The sequence below is a fragment of the Opisthocomus hoazin genome, chromosome 6, assembly GCF_030867145.1.
Source record: "Opisthocomus hoazin isolate bOpiHoa1 chromosome 6, bOpiHoa1.hap1, whole genome shotgun sequence".
Lineage (NCBI taxonomy): Eukaryota > Metazoa > Chordata > Aves > Opisthocomiformes > Opisthocomidae > Opisthocomus > Opisthocomus hoazin.
The window spans coordinates 72,765,539-72,779,849 of record NC_134419.1 but is presented as its reverse complement, the minus strand read 5'-3'; the positions used below and the strand labels follow the sequence as shown (position 1 = coordinate 72,779,849).

Sequence of the window (14,311 nt, the reverse complement as noted above, 5' to 3'; positions counted from 1 at the left end):
TCCAAGCACTTCATTTAAACCCTGATACACATGAAGGAGCTGTGAAAACAATGCAAATACAGGTTTCAAAAACACAAATTCACGGTTTTACATTGACTTGTGTAATACAGTGGGTAAGAAAACTGGATATAGTTTTCCTCGTATAGTATTGCTAATGATGATTGTAAGAGATAAATTAAACGTAGTGCAATATTTTTAAATATACCCAATGGGGAAAGGGCAAAATAGTTGTATTTTAGTGATAAGAAGGAAAACCTAAATTCCTATCTGACATTAATTACAACAGACGGAGACTCTTGAGGGGAAAATTGTAATCCTACATTCCCGATGTAATCTTTGCTTCATGCTTGACTGTAAATAGCTGAAAATAAAGAATACCACAGAAAACAAGAATATCTTGACTTAATGATATCTGAATAGGTGGCAGCTACACACATTTGCAGAAGATCTGCCTAATATGATTTTGTTGGCTATTATTTTATCACAAGAATAAGCTTTAATAAAATAGTTTTGCTAAGTTACCAACTTCTCTGCATTGTGTTAATGTTTTTTAAGCATTTGTATTGCAGTAGTTTTATTATCTAAAGCCACAACTTACACGAAAGATCTTTGGGAGAAGACCACACATTCTGCATTAAATAAAACTACCGACTGCTGGATTAATTGGGCTTTTATGCATTCTTTCTATTTGCATATGCGTTTATTTTTGTTCTACACAGTTTAAGAGCAGAGAGAGTTTTCTTTCAAAGTGGTGATTCCAGTTGATTCTTTGTGTAGCCAGACAATCTTATAAAATGCTAAGGCTATTTGTGTGGGGTTTTTTTGGTTTTTTTTTTTTTTTTAAGACCTCCAAGCACTGCACAAACAGTAATCAAATGGCAGTGTTGGTGGTAGTGACTACCAGCAGAGTTACCTTAGGGGAAAAAAATTGTCCAAGAAAAATTATTCTGACTTGCCCTGTCCTTCAGAAAATCTTAATGGATAATAACTAAACAAACCCTTACTGTTTACTAGCTCATATTTATCTAATGAGTTTTTCCTTGTACTTACTATCCTTGTGGTTTTTTTTCTCTTAAATTTGGAATAAAACCTGTGTGGAAGTTTACAGCTACAGGGGAGGACTAAGGAGTGGGACCAGATGAACTAAGTGACTTTATCACATGTGAATTGACACACATCAAAATACACAAAATATGAAAGGACCCAAATTATGCCAGGACAGAATGACGTTTTTTGTGTTGCAGATTAATGTGACATCTCCCTTAATTTTGATGTGTTCAGATTGCAAGACCAAGCCCTGACGTAAGCCATTCTAGGCTTTTTTCTTTTAATGTATACAAAGAGGTTGCTATGTTTGCATCACTTCTGTACTTGCAAATTTAAGCAATACTTTGTTCATTTGCCAGCTGATTAACCAAGTAAAATAACTGCTCATGGGGCAAAGTTCCAAGTATCCAAATGATTACAATATTAAAATCTGAACCTAATGTAAATAATCATTGATCTGTACATTTGTTACTTGTTTAGTGGCAGTGAAGTACTCCCTATAGGACAGAATCTTGGTTTATGCTGTGTTGCCTGTCTCCAGACACCTCTCAGTGTTGAAGGAAGGTTTTCCATCTGTTCTATATTCCACAGAATGCAACTGAAAATACACTGCTACAACTATCTTTTAAGTGGATTTTTCAAACCAGCCATAGGACTTATTGCTTGGCCTTTCCCCCCAGTTAAGCCTCTTAAGATCTTTTCTCAGAATATTCACCCTTATGTAAAAGAACGTACAGGGGCATCCCCTGGTTCTGCACGTGTTGGCTTAACCTGTTTCCCCAAAGTGAAATCTCAGCCCCGCAGCCATGACAGACTGAGTTTGGAAGCTATACCTGTTACTTAAACAAGTTGCCTGTATTTATGACTTGGAGTGAAAATGTTTGTCCTGAGTTACAGATGGGCTAGAAGTGAGCAGTGCTTTCCCACAACCTGAAGTATTTGTCGGCTTTCCCCCCGCCCCAGTATACACAGTAAAACACAATGCATAAGGCACGCCATGAGGGGGAGTCTTGCTTTTTTTATTATTTCTACTTTATTACAATAGATCATGACTGTCTTTCAGATAATTATTTTAATGCGGTCTGAATGCATAATTCTTGACAAAGCAATACTCGAAGTCTGATCACTATATTTTTTGTATTTTCTGACCATAGTTATATACACTTTACAAAACTATATGTAAACATAGTATCTAGGCTGTAGTACATAAAACATCTGCAATTACATGAAAGAAGGCACATAAAGATTTTAATTTTACAAATGCAAAGATACACCACAGTTGATAAGGACATTGGGGTTGTTTTAAAATGCTTCTTTTCAGAGTCCTGATTTTTCTCAGTGCAGATGAGGACTGCCTGATACAGTGCTTTACCTGTATTACACTGTGTCCCCAAATGTTGAGATATTGGCAACAAACTGGTCATTTTTTTTCATTATTTCTAGCCAAGTTGGTACTTCAACTCATTTTTAAAAATACTTATATATTGACTTTCTAGGTGTGTATGCAAATGCATGTAAAATAGTTTTTTGTTTGAACTGCTTAAGTTATCAGCTCACTTTCAGTACATGCTAAGACTAAATATGGTGGTACTGCAGCTTTTCTTAGCCAGTCACTTAAGATGCATCTAAAATAAAAGTTGAGATATGTTGAAAATAAAAGATTCAATGGGTAGAAATACAAGATGTATCTCCACGCTGTTCATGCTCCCTCTAAGGGAAAGGAGCAGTGCGCATTCACGCCTGCTTGTTTACCTGGTGCTGTGTGGTTGGTGGGGGCCGCACGTTGCACAACTGGTTAGCTAATTAAAACTTTGTTAAGTAGTACTGACTAATAGCAATACACTCATCCGTTTAAAATACTGTTTTCCCCAGGATTCCCTGAGTGGTTCAGGGAGAGCTCGTTTTTTAAATTGGCAAAGAAGTTGTGCCTTTTGTTTTACTAATGCATGACTTAAAGCTGATCAAAAAAGTGGTATCGATGTCCGCACTCTGAGTCCAGCCTTCAGCTCCTCACAGTGTACTTACAAGGACACAGATGAAAAGGATATAAAGTGGATAGGTTTTCTCTGAGCTTTGCTTTTTTTCTTTTTCCTTCCAATTAGATAAGACAGGCCCGAGCTCTTGACAGTAACTCCTGACTCCAAACAAAATATGAAATATCATATGTCAATGACTCAACTTTAAAAAATACAGTTAACATTCACATGTTTATACAGATTTATACTACACATTTAATAAAAAATATAGTGTAATATTCAATAAAATTAAATACACAAAATAAAGATTCACACTATACAAATCCTCTGTAAAAGCTTTCCCCCCCCCTTTATAAGGCAGTTAGCAATCTGCTTTACAACCATGGGCAATGAATAATACACCTTTGGTTTTTTTGACCATTTCCACTATTAAATGTACAGTACAACTAAAACCTATTTCTGGACGAGATGTGTCACGTGAAGCACTGCATTTTGTACACCGCATTATGTTATATGGCTTTTCCTATTACTCATCACTTTCATATTCTTCCTCTCCGTCACCTATGGGGTAGGACTGGATGTTGTTCTGGGTGTACATCTTTGTTTTCACGGGACAGTTGTGATCCATGAGTATTGCCTGAAAGAGAAGGGAGCGTGGACGTTAGCCTTGCTGGGGGCTGTGGCTGCCCCCACCACGCAGCCATCCGGCAGCACCCACCGTTCCAGGACTCACCGCTCCTCCCTGAAAGCAGAACCCAAACTGATTTCGATCAATCAGAGTAAATCCAGTCCTTAGGTCTGTGTGAGGCCCTAAGGACATCACCAGCAAATTTCTGTTTACTGGAACCAGTGTTGCAGCCAGTGTATTAAATTGAAATACATCCACCCGCTCTCCAGTTACAGTAATTTACCCCTCCTGTGTTTAATCTGCATCTATTAAAAGCTGGATGAATGAGCGAGAGGTGTCCACTGCCTCACGCGGAGTCTCCTGTAGGAGCTTTGCTTCTCCCACCCCTTCCCGGGGAGCCCCGGCACAGCGTAACCAGGCTCTGCTGAGAGCGGCGGCCCAGATACCGTGACTGGACACCCACGGCAAGCGCAAGGTGGTTATCGTCGTCAGGGGCCAGCCACAAATTACATCCTTCCGCGTTCATTTTTCCTAGGACAATCAGAGCCTGTACTCAGAGCAGTTGTGTAGCGTATTTCATGCTGAACGTGATTAAGTTTGGCTTTTAATTAATTATACCAAGAGCAGGAAGTAGGGACCCTCCTTTTGACGCTTTTCAAACCCAGAAGAAATGGCACATCAGTTCGCCGACAAGAGCTCCCGGGGGAACAGGAGCCGCTCTGCCTTTAAAGGTGCGTGAGCGGGGCAAACACTGGGAGCTGTGGGAAGAGGTCCCGTCCCTTCGGTGGTGACCACGTTACCTGTGAAACCCTGTCAGTGACCAGGGAAGCACACGATGAACTTTGTATCTCTAGCAAATAATAGCAGCTTTTTTTTTTTTATTATTTCTGTTCCTCAGCCTTAGTCAATGTAAAAAAAAATACCAAAAAACTGTGCAGTCTGCAAAGGTCATGCCAAGGGATTAACTGGAATCTTTGGGATTCTGCAGTCCAAATATGTGCGAAACGAAAGGTCTCTGGCCTCACGTACGCCACTCTTTCAGCCAGATTCATTTTTCCACCTGCTCTCCTCATGGCGGCGCAAAGCGTGAGCAGCGTTCCCAGCAGGTTCTGTTCCTGCCTTGCAGCGAGGTGGCACTCCATGGCCGTGCAAAAGTACATTTTCTTTTCCCCAAAATAAACAACCAGCAACTACATTTTGGGCCCAAGCCAACCTCATTCAGCACGAGCAAGGATGAGGGTCTAGGTGGACTAAACCTACAGCTGGTGACAGAGGTTGCACAAAGGTTGGTACTTGCTTTCCAGGGTTTTCCCAGCCCTGGAATCACAACAAGGATTGTTCTGCCTACTGACTGTACTGCCTTGTAATTCCTGCAGGAGCTTCCCGTCTTCTCGCCCAGCAGAGGAAACCTGGTGAGCAAAGCAGTGGATCCCCTCCAGCAGTAAAATGGCTTTGGAACCTGCTCCAGTATAAATCTATAGGAACAAGCAAGTCTTGGATAAAGGACATTACTGGAAAGAGCAAATTGAGCTACAGAAATGGGAGAGGCCGAGAGAGAGGAGAACGGTATAGATCGGAGGGGAAAGGAAGGACAAGGACTACCAAAAGCAAAGCAGGAATCTTTCTTTGGAGGACGACAGGCTCAGCAGCGAGCAGTAGGAGCGAAGGAGTGAAACAGGAGGAGCAGGCACGCTCACGGGTCCTGGGCCAGAGCTTGTGGAATAAACGGGGGAACCCTTCCCTCCAGGCCTTGTGAAAGTAGAGTTTTACATGGATTCAGAGAGCAACTGTGAACATTAGTGGAGGAAAAAGTCTGTTAAGGGCCGTTCATCGCAGTGTCGCTTTTGGCTTGACTCTCAGCCCCTAATTTTAGGGATGTATGGGAACATGTTTGCCTGCTCAGACTTGTCCACAGATATCCACTGCAGGTCGCAGGGGACGGGGCAAGATGTTCATTTGGCCAAGCATCGTTGTTACACACCATGCATGGGCTGGGGAACACTGGCTTCTCTAGAAAATTAAGTCGTAGGCAAAGTTGTATTAAAAAAGAAAGAGTCAGGATAAAACCTGTAGTACAGATAGAACAGCAGAAGCCATTAATTTGTTAGAGCAGATGATCTGTATGGAGGGATAAGGAGGAGGAAAAAATACAGTGTAAAATATACACAAAGGACCATGGAAAAAACAGGTTGAGGCACACAAAGAAATAAACCAAAATTGGTTGATGCAGTTTTAGCACTTCGAGGAAAACAAAAATGCCTTTGCTACTGACTCCACGGCAGCATACGCTGTTGCAGAAGAGTGTCTGCTGGGCCCGGTTTTGTGATAATTAGATTCACAACTTTCTAACATGTAATGAAGAAAAAGCTTTTCTTTATACATCTTGGATGTAAAAAAGAAGGGGAGTTCATTCCAAAGATGATGCATGAGGGTGAAATAAACTGTGCTGGTCCCGTTTTGGGGAAGTCAGAGGCAAAGATGCAGGAATAAATTATCACTTGTTTCATTGAAAAAAATCACCCAAAGCCCAAAAGAAAAAAAACCCCAAAGTGTTATGCTTACCATTTTCTCCTCTTTGGCAGGTGGACTTCGGAGGAAAAAGCAGAGGGGAGCGAAGAGGATATCCACAATCCCTATAATTGTCATGAGCCATGGAAATCCAATGGCCTTCGCAATGGCACCACCCGCAGAGGGACCTTGTGTGAATAAAAACCCTTTTCTGAAGCTTGCTCAGACACAAAATTTGCAGCAGGCACTTTAAACCACAGTAATTTTGTATACAAAACTCCCACTTTACAAAATTTATTTGAGGAATGTAAAGACATGTTTGTAATTATACCATAAACCCTCTCTGGCTCCATACTCCACATTCACTGAAGAAATTAGAGATGCTCCTGGGGGCGCCCGGGGCATCTATATCATGCAGGGGCAGGGTGTCAGCAGGGAGTTATTCACCCCACAGGCTATCAGGAACACAGCTGTGGTGTTAGTTTTAAATGTTCCAAGGCCTCTTTCCTAGGAATATCCAATTTGTGTTCAGTGCCTGCCGCCTTCAAGCCTCTTACAGCTGACGAAGCTGAGCACGGCATTGCGGCAGAGAGGGGAACGGATGCCAAACACAATTCCCTGCGTATTTTTCTTGTAGAAAACAGCTACCCCAGCTCATCAAGCCTGTGAGTGCCACTGGGGTTCCACCTGGCATCGCAGCGTATGCTCTTTTCTTTACCGTCAGCAGCATCACAGGCAGGAAAAGGCCGGACTTACCTATGGCGAAGCCCATGCAAAAGGCAACATCAGCTATTGCGTACACGCTGCCATAGACTGACACATGGCGCAGATCTACGAGGTAGCCCATAATTGGCATCATGGAGGAGTCCACCATTCCTGGGAGGGAGGGAAGGAAACATATTTCAGGAAAACTCTGCCTTTTTTTTTTTTTTTTTTTTTAATGATTTGGCCAGCTATGTGCTAAAAGGGGATGCAAAAGCAGCTAAAAGAATGCTTATTCTTAAATAAGCAAAAGATTTCTGTAAAAATAGACTATATTATCTGTGCTTTTTTTGGGCTTTACTGTGTTGAAGTCATGTATGGACGTGTATAGACGAGTACACGTGACGCTTGCCAGAGGCCAAGAGCCGTGCGAGCTCAGTGTATCAACCACTTCCCAGCAATGTCCCGTGCAAAGGCTCCCATCCCACATTAGCAGCCGAGTAGCTTTCATTTAGGGGGAAGTTATTTCGTATGAACTTGCACTTACTTCAGGCCTACAAGACTGCATTAGCTTCCCGTCAATCAAAATTGTTACGGTGGTTTTGATGTGTCTTTTGAGCCCCACTTTCATTGCTAGCGAGAAGGAGCACAAGGCAGCTGACAGAACTGCTGAGGTGCCGGGGATGGGTTGTTGTGCCTGTAACGTCTTTCCTCACTACGCATCCCTTGTGCGTGATGATGCCCCAGAACTTCTGCACTAAAAACCAAGCTGTGGCCCCACCCCAGCCTGACTGCATGGTCCAGCGTAAGCAAAGGTCACACACGTTACTCGAAGAAGAGTACACACGCGTGGGCTTGGCAATTCCTACGTGACAAACAAAAATTTAAGCCTGTTTTTTTCTTTTTTCTATGAAAATGTCCACATAAATTCTTTTCCCCAACAGGGAAGACTGTGGGTTTTGGGCAGTGCGTGGCTTTATTTCTGAAAACAATGTACATGTTCACTGAGAGTTTGAAAGATCTGTTTAGGTCGATGGACAGACTTCAGGAGGCAGGTTGTCTAACAGCAGCCTGGTTCAAGCTGCCTGAACACTATCCTTTAATCCTTCTTGCTCTACCTACCTGTTCGGGCCACAGCTCAGGCTTCACTACTGTCAGATCAGAATGGCAGCAAAGCTAATTGTCCATGTAACTTCAGCTAAAATCATTTTTACATAAACAACAGGCTGTAACAAGTCATTGTAATTTGTCTTACCAATGGCAAATCCAACTCCAAAATTTGGTGCTATGAGCCCATAGATGTTTTTAGCAAATGGTACCTATAAAGGAAATTTCAGGCAGTTAATTATGTCACGCTGCAGATGCTAATGAGGTTAGTTTTCTTCTTCTAAGATAAATTCTTCAAGTAGTTATGGTACGCTTTGTACAGATGTGAGAGTTAGAGTTTGATCCTTATTCTGGGCTATGATTTCAGACAACTGTGCCATTAAACCACTGACACACTTACTATTATGACCAAGAATAAACTGTTGAGTGACAGCTCAAAAAAAAAGGATCATCCTCCTCCTTTTGGAGGCATTCTTCCTTAAAATAGTTCAAGCGATGAAATTTGAAAGCACTCAAAACTCTGATATGGAACCTATTAACTACGCATTTTTTAATAACATATGATAAAGCAGAAACTTCAGCAAATCTCATGGGGAAAGCACGTATTTGAAGACAAACACACAATATTTAGATGGTTTGAAAGATACATGATCTTCTACTTACGCATAAAATACTTATTCCCACGATTAGCATCCCGAGCAGAGCACAAAGCCACCTGGCAAAGGAGAAATATCACTCAGACCTCGGTGATACTGAGATGTTAGAGCTGATCTTGAATGTTTCAAAGTCACGTCTGAAATGTGGAGTTGCACAACCAAAGTAGCAACATGTTCAAAAAAGTGATTCTGCTACCATATAACAAACTTTAATAATTTCCACCATCAATAAGCTGCCCTGGGAAACACTGGAAATGGTACATGAACAGACTGGAAGATCATTAGTATTTTTAAATTAAGCATACCTTCCCATTTTGCTTGCAAGTATCCCAAAAAGATTAGTCCCAATGAGATAAGAGATACTAGCTGGAAGAAAAGCAATGCCTGAAAAATATGAATGAGATGTTTTATCAGCAAGGATTTTAGTGAAGTGTTAGAAGAAACTAATAAATTCCAGACACTGCAATTTTGATCTGAACGCATCTAATAGAGTCTTTGTGCATAGCCCGAAGAATCAAATATCCGGTTCGTTGCAGCCCTCTCATGAAATCTAAGGACATCATCTACGAAATGCGGGAGCGATGCGACGCCTTTGAAAAGAGTTTTTTCTGTATCAGCGACAAGGACTGGTATGGGAGAGGGGACAGAACAACAAAGAGCAAAGAGTTTATATCTAACTACAGTAAGCTTTGGGATAGGTCGAGGAGAGCAGCTCTTTTGCGGTTGCATGGCTGATGGAGCATATGCTCGGCACATGGAGCAAGCCCAGGACAGGCAGGGGCGGGTGAGTCTCTCCCCAGAGGAGCAGACAGCGGGACTGCTGCAGGGGCTTTGCCAGCCACAGTCCCCCTCCGAGCCTGTCAGTGCCCTGAGGCCTCCTGTTAAGGCGGCTTTGTAATGCCATGATATGGTCCTTGGTCAAGCAGCAACTGAAGCCAAGTATATATCAATAATGTAAAGGTGAAGAAACCTTAAAATCATGGGTTTGAAATTATTTAGCCAATATATTTACAGTACAAATTAATTTAAAACAAAATCAATTATTGGTTTATATTAAAAAAGCTAATTATCTGTAATGACTTGCAGATGAGGGCACCCGAGTAAACTTCTGACCCTGATGGGAGGGTACCCAGACCCTCCCACCTCCCCGCGTCCACTCAGAAAAACATGCTGTTGGGATCAGCAATTTTTTCTAGTCTTGAGGTTTCCACAGCAGCGGCTGTAGCTGGAGTGGATGCCGGCTGTGGGGTGGCCAGAAATATCTCTGGTTTAAAAGCCAATTTTAGTCTCTGCTTGAGGGTTGGGTTCATCCTCTCCCTACACGTAAGTCTCAGGGCAGGATCCAGGCGGAGGGGAAACCTCAAAGGAAGCCTCTGCCTTGCAAAAGAAAAGCTAATAAATAGTGTGGTGTGCCATTGCCTTGGCTGTTGCTGCCTGGAAAGCGGCAGGGAGGACGATGCAGGCATGTGTGAGAGCAGGGACTGCTCCTGAGGAGAAGACATTGCATGAAAAACATCCAAAAGGCAGAGGAACGGGGTGGCTGGGCTTCACGCTGGATCCTTGTGCAATGCTGTTGAACAGTTCATGTGTCTTGGAAGAAATAACATACTGTATTTTTCTGTTGTTCCTGTTGAGTTTTGCGTCTTCTTAAGAAAAATAAAACTGGGAAACCTGACAAAACTGGGGAAGTCTGCCAAATCGGTGCATGCCACGACAAGCCTTCCATTTGGTCACCATTATATCAGGTAATTCAGATTTAGCCAGCAGCTGCGACATTATGGTGCACAATCGGAGCGCTTCCTTGAAGTGTGTGTGCTCCTCATCTTTCGCCAAGGCAACGGAGATTTTTCTCATTTCCTGCCTATCCGCCTTCCTCCCTATCTCTCTGATATTCATGAGAAAAAAAATGAGAGGTAATTTTTAGCTCAGCAATATCCTGTGATCGAAATCCTCGTGAGGCACAGTGGTGATACTGGGGAAACATTTTCACCTGTGTAACCGCAACTACTTTTGTACTGCTTGGAGCTATCTTCTTATGCCAGATAGTCACATACAGCAGACCTTGATGGCTGTAAAAAAAAGCACTGCAAAGGCTTGTTAAATAACACTTGCCCATTGGTGTCTAACCTGTGGTAAGCTGGAGCAGAACCATAATTTTCTAAATAAGCTTTATGCACAGTAACATTAATTGATCAAATCAAGGTTCTTTATACTTTCTTCAGATCATGCTTCAAACAGCTGGATCTCCACATTGCATAAGATAATCATTTGCTTAAAACCCTGCAGTTCAAGATATAATTTAAGAGGCTTAAAATCTTTAATTAATGCTGTCAAATCAGACGAAGTGCATTGGAGTCAATTACTTATATCATTAAGGGGTAGAATTAGTCTTAATTTAAAATGGATATTTTCTTTCTAGGAACCTCTATTCAACCAAGAGATTTGTAAATCTCATCTCCGTTGCACAAATTATATGAAACTTGAGGGAGTGAGGTAGATAAGGAATCTTCCATTTTCTTCCTGAGGTTTAAAATATCTGACGTTAATTTTGCTATATTACAGGCCAGCAGTCATTACCATGTTCAACGGTACAGCAGCACATTAAGTATTGCTACCTAAGGCCACCCTAGATCTGAGTTTGCATCAATTAGAACCAAGGTTTGTGCTTTCTCTAGGGCGTAGGGACACCTACATGAACACAGAGCAGGGATATTGGTCAGATACTAGCTGAACATCATTTTCATGAAGAATTTTTCTTTCAAATGCCGTATATTGATACTAAAAACTACCCTCATGAAATGTCACAGCACAGAATGCTTGATTAACTTTATCAAATAGATATGTGTTGGGTTTGTAACAGTGACTCTTTCCTGCAAGCTGTCAGCATGAGTCTGATCGATGGAGAGGATCAGCACTCCGCGTTGCGGCACACGACGGCCAGGCACTCCTCCCACCCCAAGACAGTTCACATCAACCTCCTGCACACAGTTTGACACTCACTGGAAGTAGTCTCTCCCCTCCTGTTCATCTCAAATAGAAAGTAACTGCCCCAGTTTTACTCTCAAGCTCAAGGGAAGGTGCTCCTCACACCCTTGGTGGCTACATTTTAAGAAAATTCCGTCCTTTTTCCACATGTTGCCAGGAGCAGCCCTGGAAGGACGACATCTTGGCGTGGGCATGCTCTACACCAAATACAGTGCACCCGCTGCAGGTTTCTGTGGCTGCCTGCTCCTGGCAATTGAAACTAGAGACTGAGGGTGGATTTACCCTGGGAAAAACCCCAAACTTGTTGTTTTGCCCCGCTGGGCTGGCTCTGCGGCTCACCGGGCATCTTGCAGCTGCCCCTGCCAATGCTCGGTGCCAGATGCGCTGCTGGGGCTCCCACAGGAGCCGGGACAAGTGCAGAGCCACTGTGCATGCTGCCTGCATCTATTTCGCCTTGCGAAGCGAGTGTGGCCCCTTATTGGAGCCTATATTACAATAATGTCAACCCACTACCTGTTGGTTCTTACAGACCAATGTTTGCAAATGACAATTTAAAGATAGAACAAAAAAGAAATTAATACCCTGAAGCATATAAGGAGATCATCATTAACAGAACCGAATCTGAGACAGTCGTTAGACGAAATATAGTGGTGCAAATAATATAATGTTCTTTACCAAGTTGCCATTTTTGTGAACACATGGTCTCCATCATCCAGATGGGTAACGCTGGTTCAAGCATAGCAATCGCCATGTTTGCAAAGCAGATTGATCCTTAGAGAAAGAAGAGGAGGAAAAAAAAGTAGTAATTATTTTGAGTATGCGCAAAAAGCCATGCAAAGAGCGGATGCTTTTACAAAAAAAGTTGTGTTGTTACAGTCCTATTTGTCATGCATCAGATGTTGATTACTGTTAAATAAATAGAACAGAATGCAGAATCACTGAAGACTAACTTTCTATGTATTTCTGTTCTCCTAGAAATTCTACAATAAAGGTTAAGCTGTTCTCATAACGTGAAAGTCTGCAGTGAGCCTGATGACATTTAGAAAGTTCATGAGGTCTGACTGTTGTACAAATGATTAGCTAAAACTACAGCCTTTCTGTCTTTATCGAGTCTCCTGGGGCCAACGCAGAGCCCTGCTGCGTGAGAGGCGAAGGCTCTGACCTTGTGCCTCCGTCACCTGAGAATGACTGCGATGAGATGTGGAGGTCTCGATCCTAAAAGTACCAGGAGACAACCAGAGATGTCTGTCCTCTACAAAAGGAAATCTTGTGTCGAGATGCTGTAGCTAGCAGCCAGTAAGTCCACGCAGCGAAGCGTGGGTCTGGCTGAGCTTGCCCAGCCCTATGAATTTCAAATGCTTCCAAATTTCTTTTGAATTTCTGGACCTTTAGTCAGCCGGACGCAAAGGATAACAAGCGGTGGAAGTGCTGTTTCAGTCTTGCCCGCCGGCTCAGCTCTGCCCTATGCCACCGCCTGCAGATCCAGGCTCCAGTGGGCTTGTGTCAAGTGCGTCCATCCTCAGTAATGCACTTGAGCTTTAGTGCAGGGATTTGTAACTCCGTGGTATTTCTTTGGATTCAAGACGCCTTTCCCACTTACTGTAAAGAACCTGAGGCAGTCAAAGCCCCGTGCAGGGCAATGGGACATGTCCCCTCTGCTAATCCCTTGCAAAATGACTTTCAAGGGAGTTTGGAAGTCAGTAGAAGTGACGACCCCAAACTTGTGTTCCCCCTTTTCTTCCTAATATTTATAATCTCTGAAGTTTAGGAAAATATTCTAGGCTCTTACAGTGATTCACCATCCAAATTTCACTTTAAAAAAAAAAAAAAAATTTCTGAGGTCAGGGAAATATTATTTCTCCTGGAACAAGTTCTTCATCATACAGCTCAAAACAAAATGAGCACTGATGTCATTCTTTGCTCAAACCTGTCAGAATGTATTAGACTGTGTACCTACAATTCCTAAAATGAACTTGCAGTCTAGCCGGCTCACTCCCTTCCCGCGGCAAGGAGCAACAGTTCAGCACGGCTTTATCCTACAGACGAAAGGTTAGATCCAAAGTGAACCTTTCCAGTCTGCTGCAAGCTCCTGCTACTGCTCTGGCTTCAAGGAGCCTCAGTCAATCACTTCAGGGCTGCCCTCTTCTGAGCCAAAAATTGGCCATGCTCGAGCAGCTTTCTTGATGCCGGAAAAACATTTCAGGCCACACAAAGTGCAAGGCCTGAAATGTTTTTCCGGCATCAAGAAAGCTGCTCTAAGGGAGATGGCTTAAATAGCAAAGGTCTTATTCTGCTCTTAAACTTCACAAAGAAATGAGAAACAGAGGTGCACACACGCGTGTGTTGCATCTGTTTCTCATTAGGTCAGGAAGCATCACCGGAGCTTACCAAAGTAGTCAGGCACATGGTGACAAAGGTACTTCAGATCTTGAGGATGTGCCCCAAAAGAAAAGCAAGAGCCTGAGCTGGTGCTCTCCAAACTCAGGGCAAACTCCAATAAAGACTGTGCTACTTTAGCAAAGCTTCCCCAAAAGAAGATAAAATAATTTTTTTTCTCTGTTTTGCATGCAGCTGACCTCTTGAAGTCATATGGATATGGAGGGCCATATCTCAAAGGCATAAATCCTTAAAGGATCAATAAAATTAGATTAAACATCTTATGTTGGCTAGAAGGTATGAAATTGCAGCCTTTCATCTAGGTC

At 42.6% G+C, this 14,311-nt stretch overlaps 1 protein-coding gene across 1 annotated transcript in view; it reads right to left on the bottom strand.

The window, feature by feature from the left end:
* Positions 1-2,079: 2,079 nt before the first annotated feature.
* The window catches only part of SLC18A2 (solute carrier family 18 member A2), a 31,738-nt gene continuing 19,506 nt past the window's right edge, over positions 2,080-14,311 (bottom strand). Inside the window, exons 9-15 of the mRNA XM_009934627.2 lie at positions 12,285-12,380; positions 8,930-9,008; positions 8,632-8,683; positions 8,117-8,180; positions 6,916-7,035; positions 6,214-6,347; positions 2,080-3,660 (exon numbers count right to left, since the gene is read on the bottom strand). Of these exons, the coding sequence (XP_009932929.1) occupies positions 3,550-3,660; positions 6,214-6,347; positions 6,916-7,035; positions 8,117-8,180; positions 8,632-8,683; positions 8,930-9,008; positions 12,285-12,380 (656 nt within the window). The 3' untranslated portion in view covers positions 2,080-3,549. The remainder of the gene's footprint in view (positions 3,661-6,213; positions 6,348-6,915; positions 7,036-8,116; positions 8,181-8,631; positions 8,684-8,929; positions 9,009-12,284; positions 12,381-14,311) is intronic.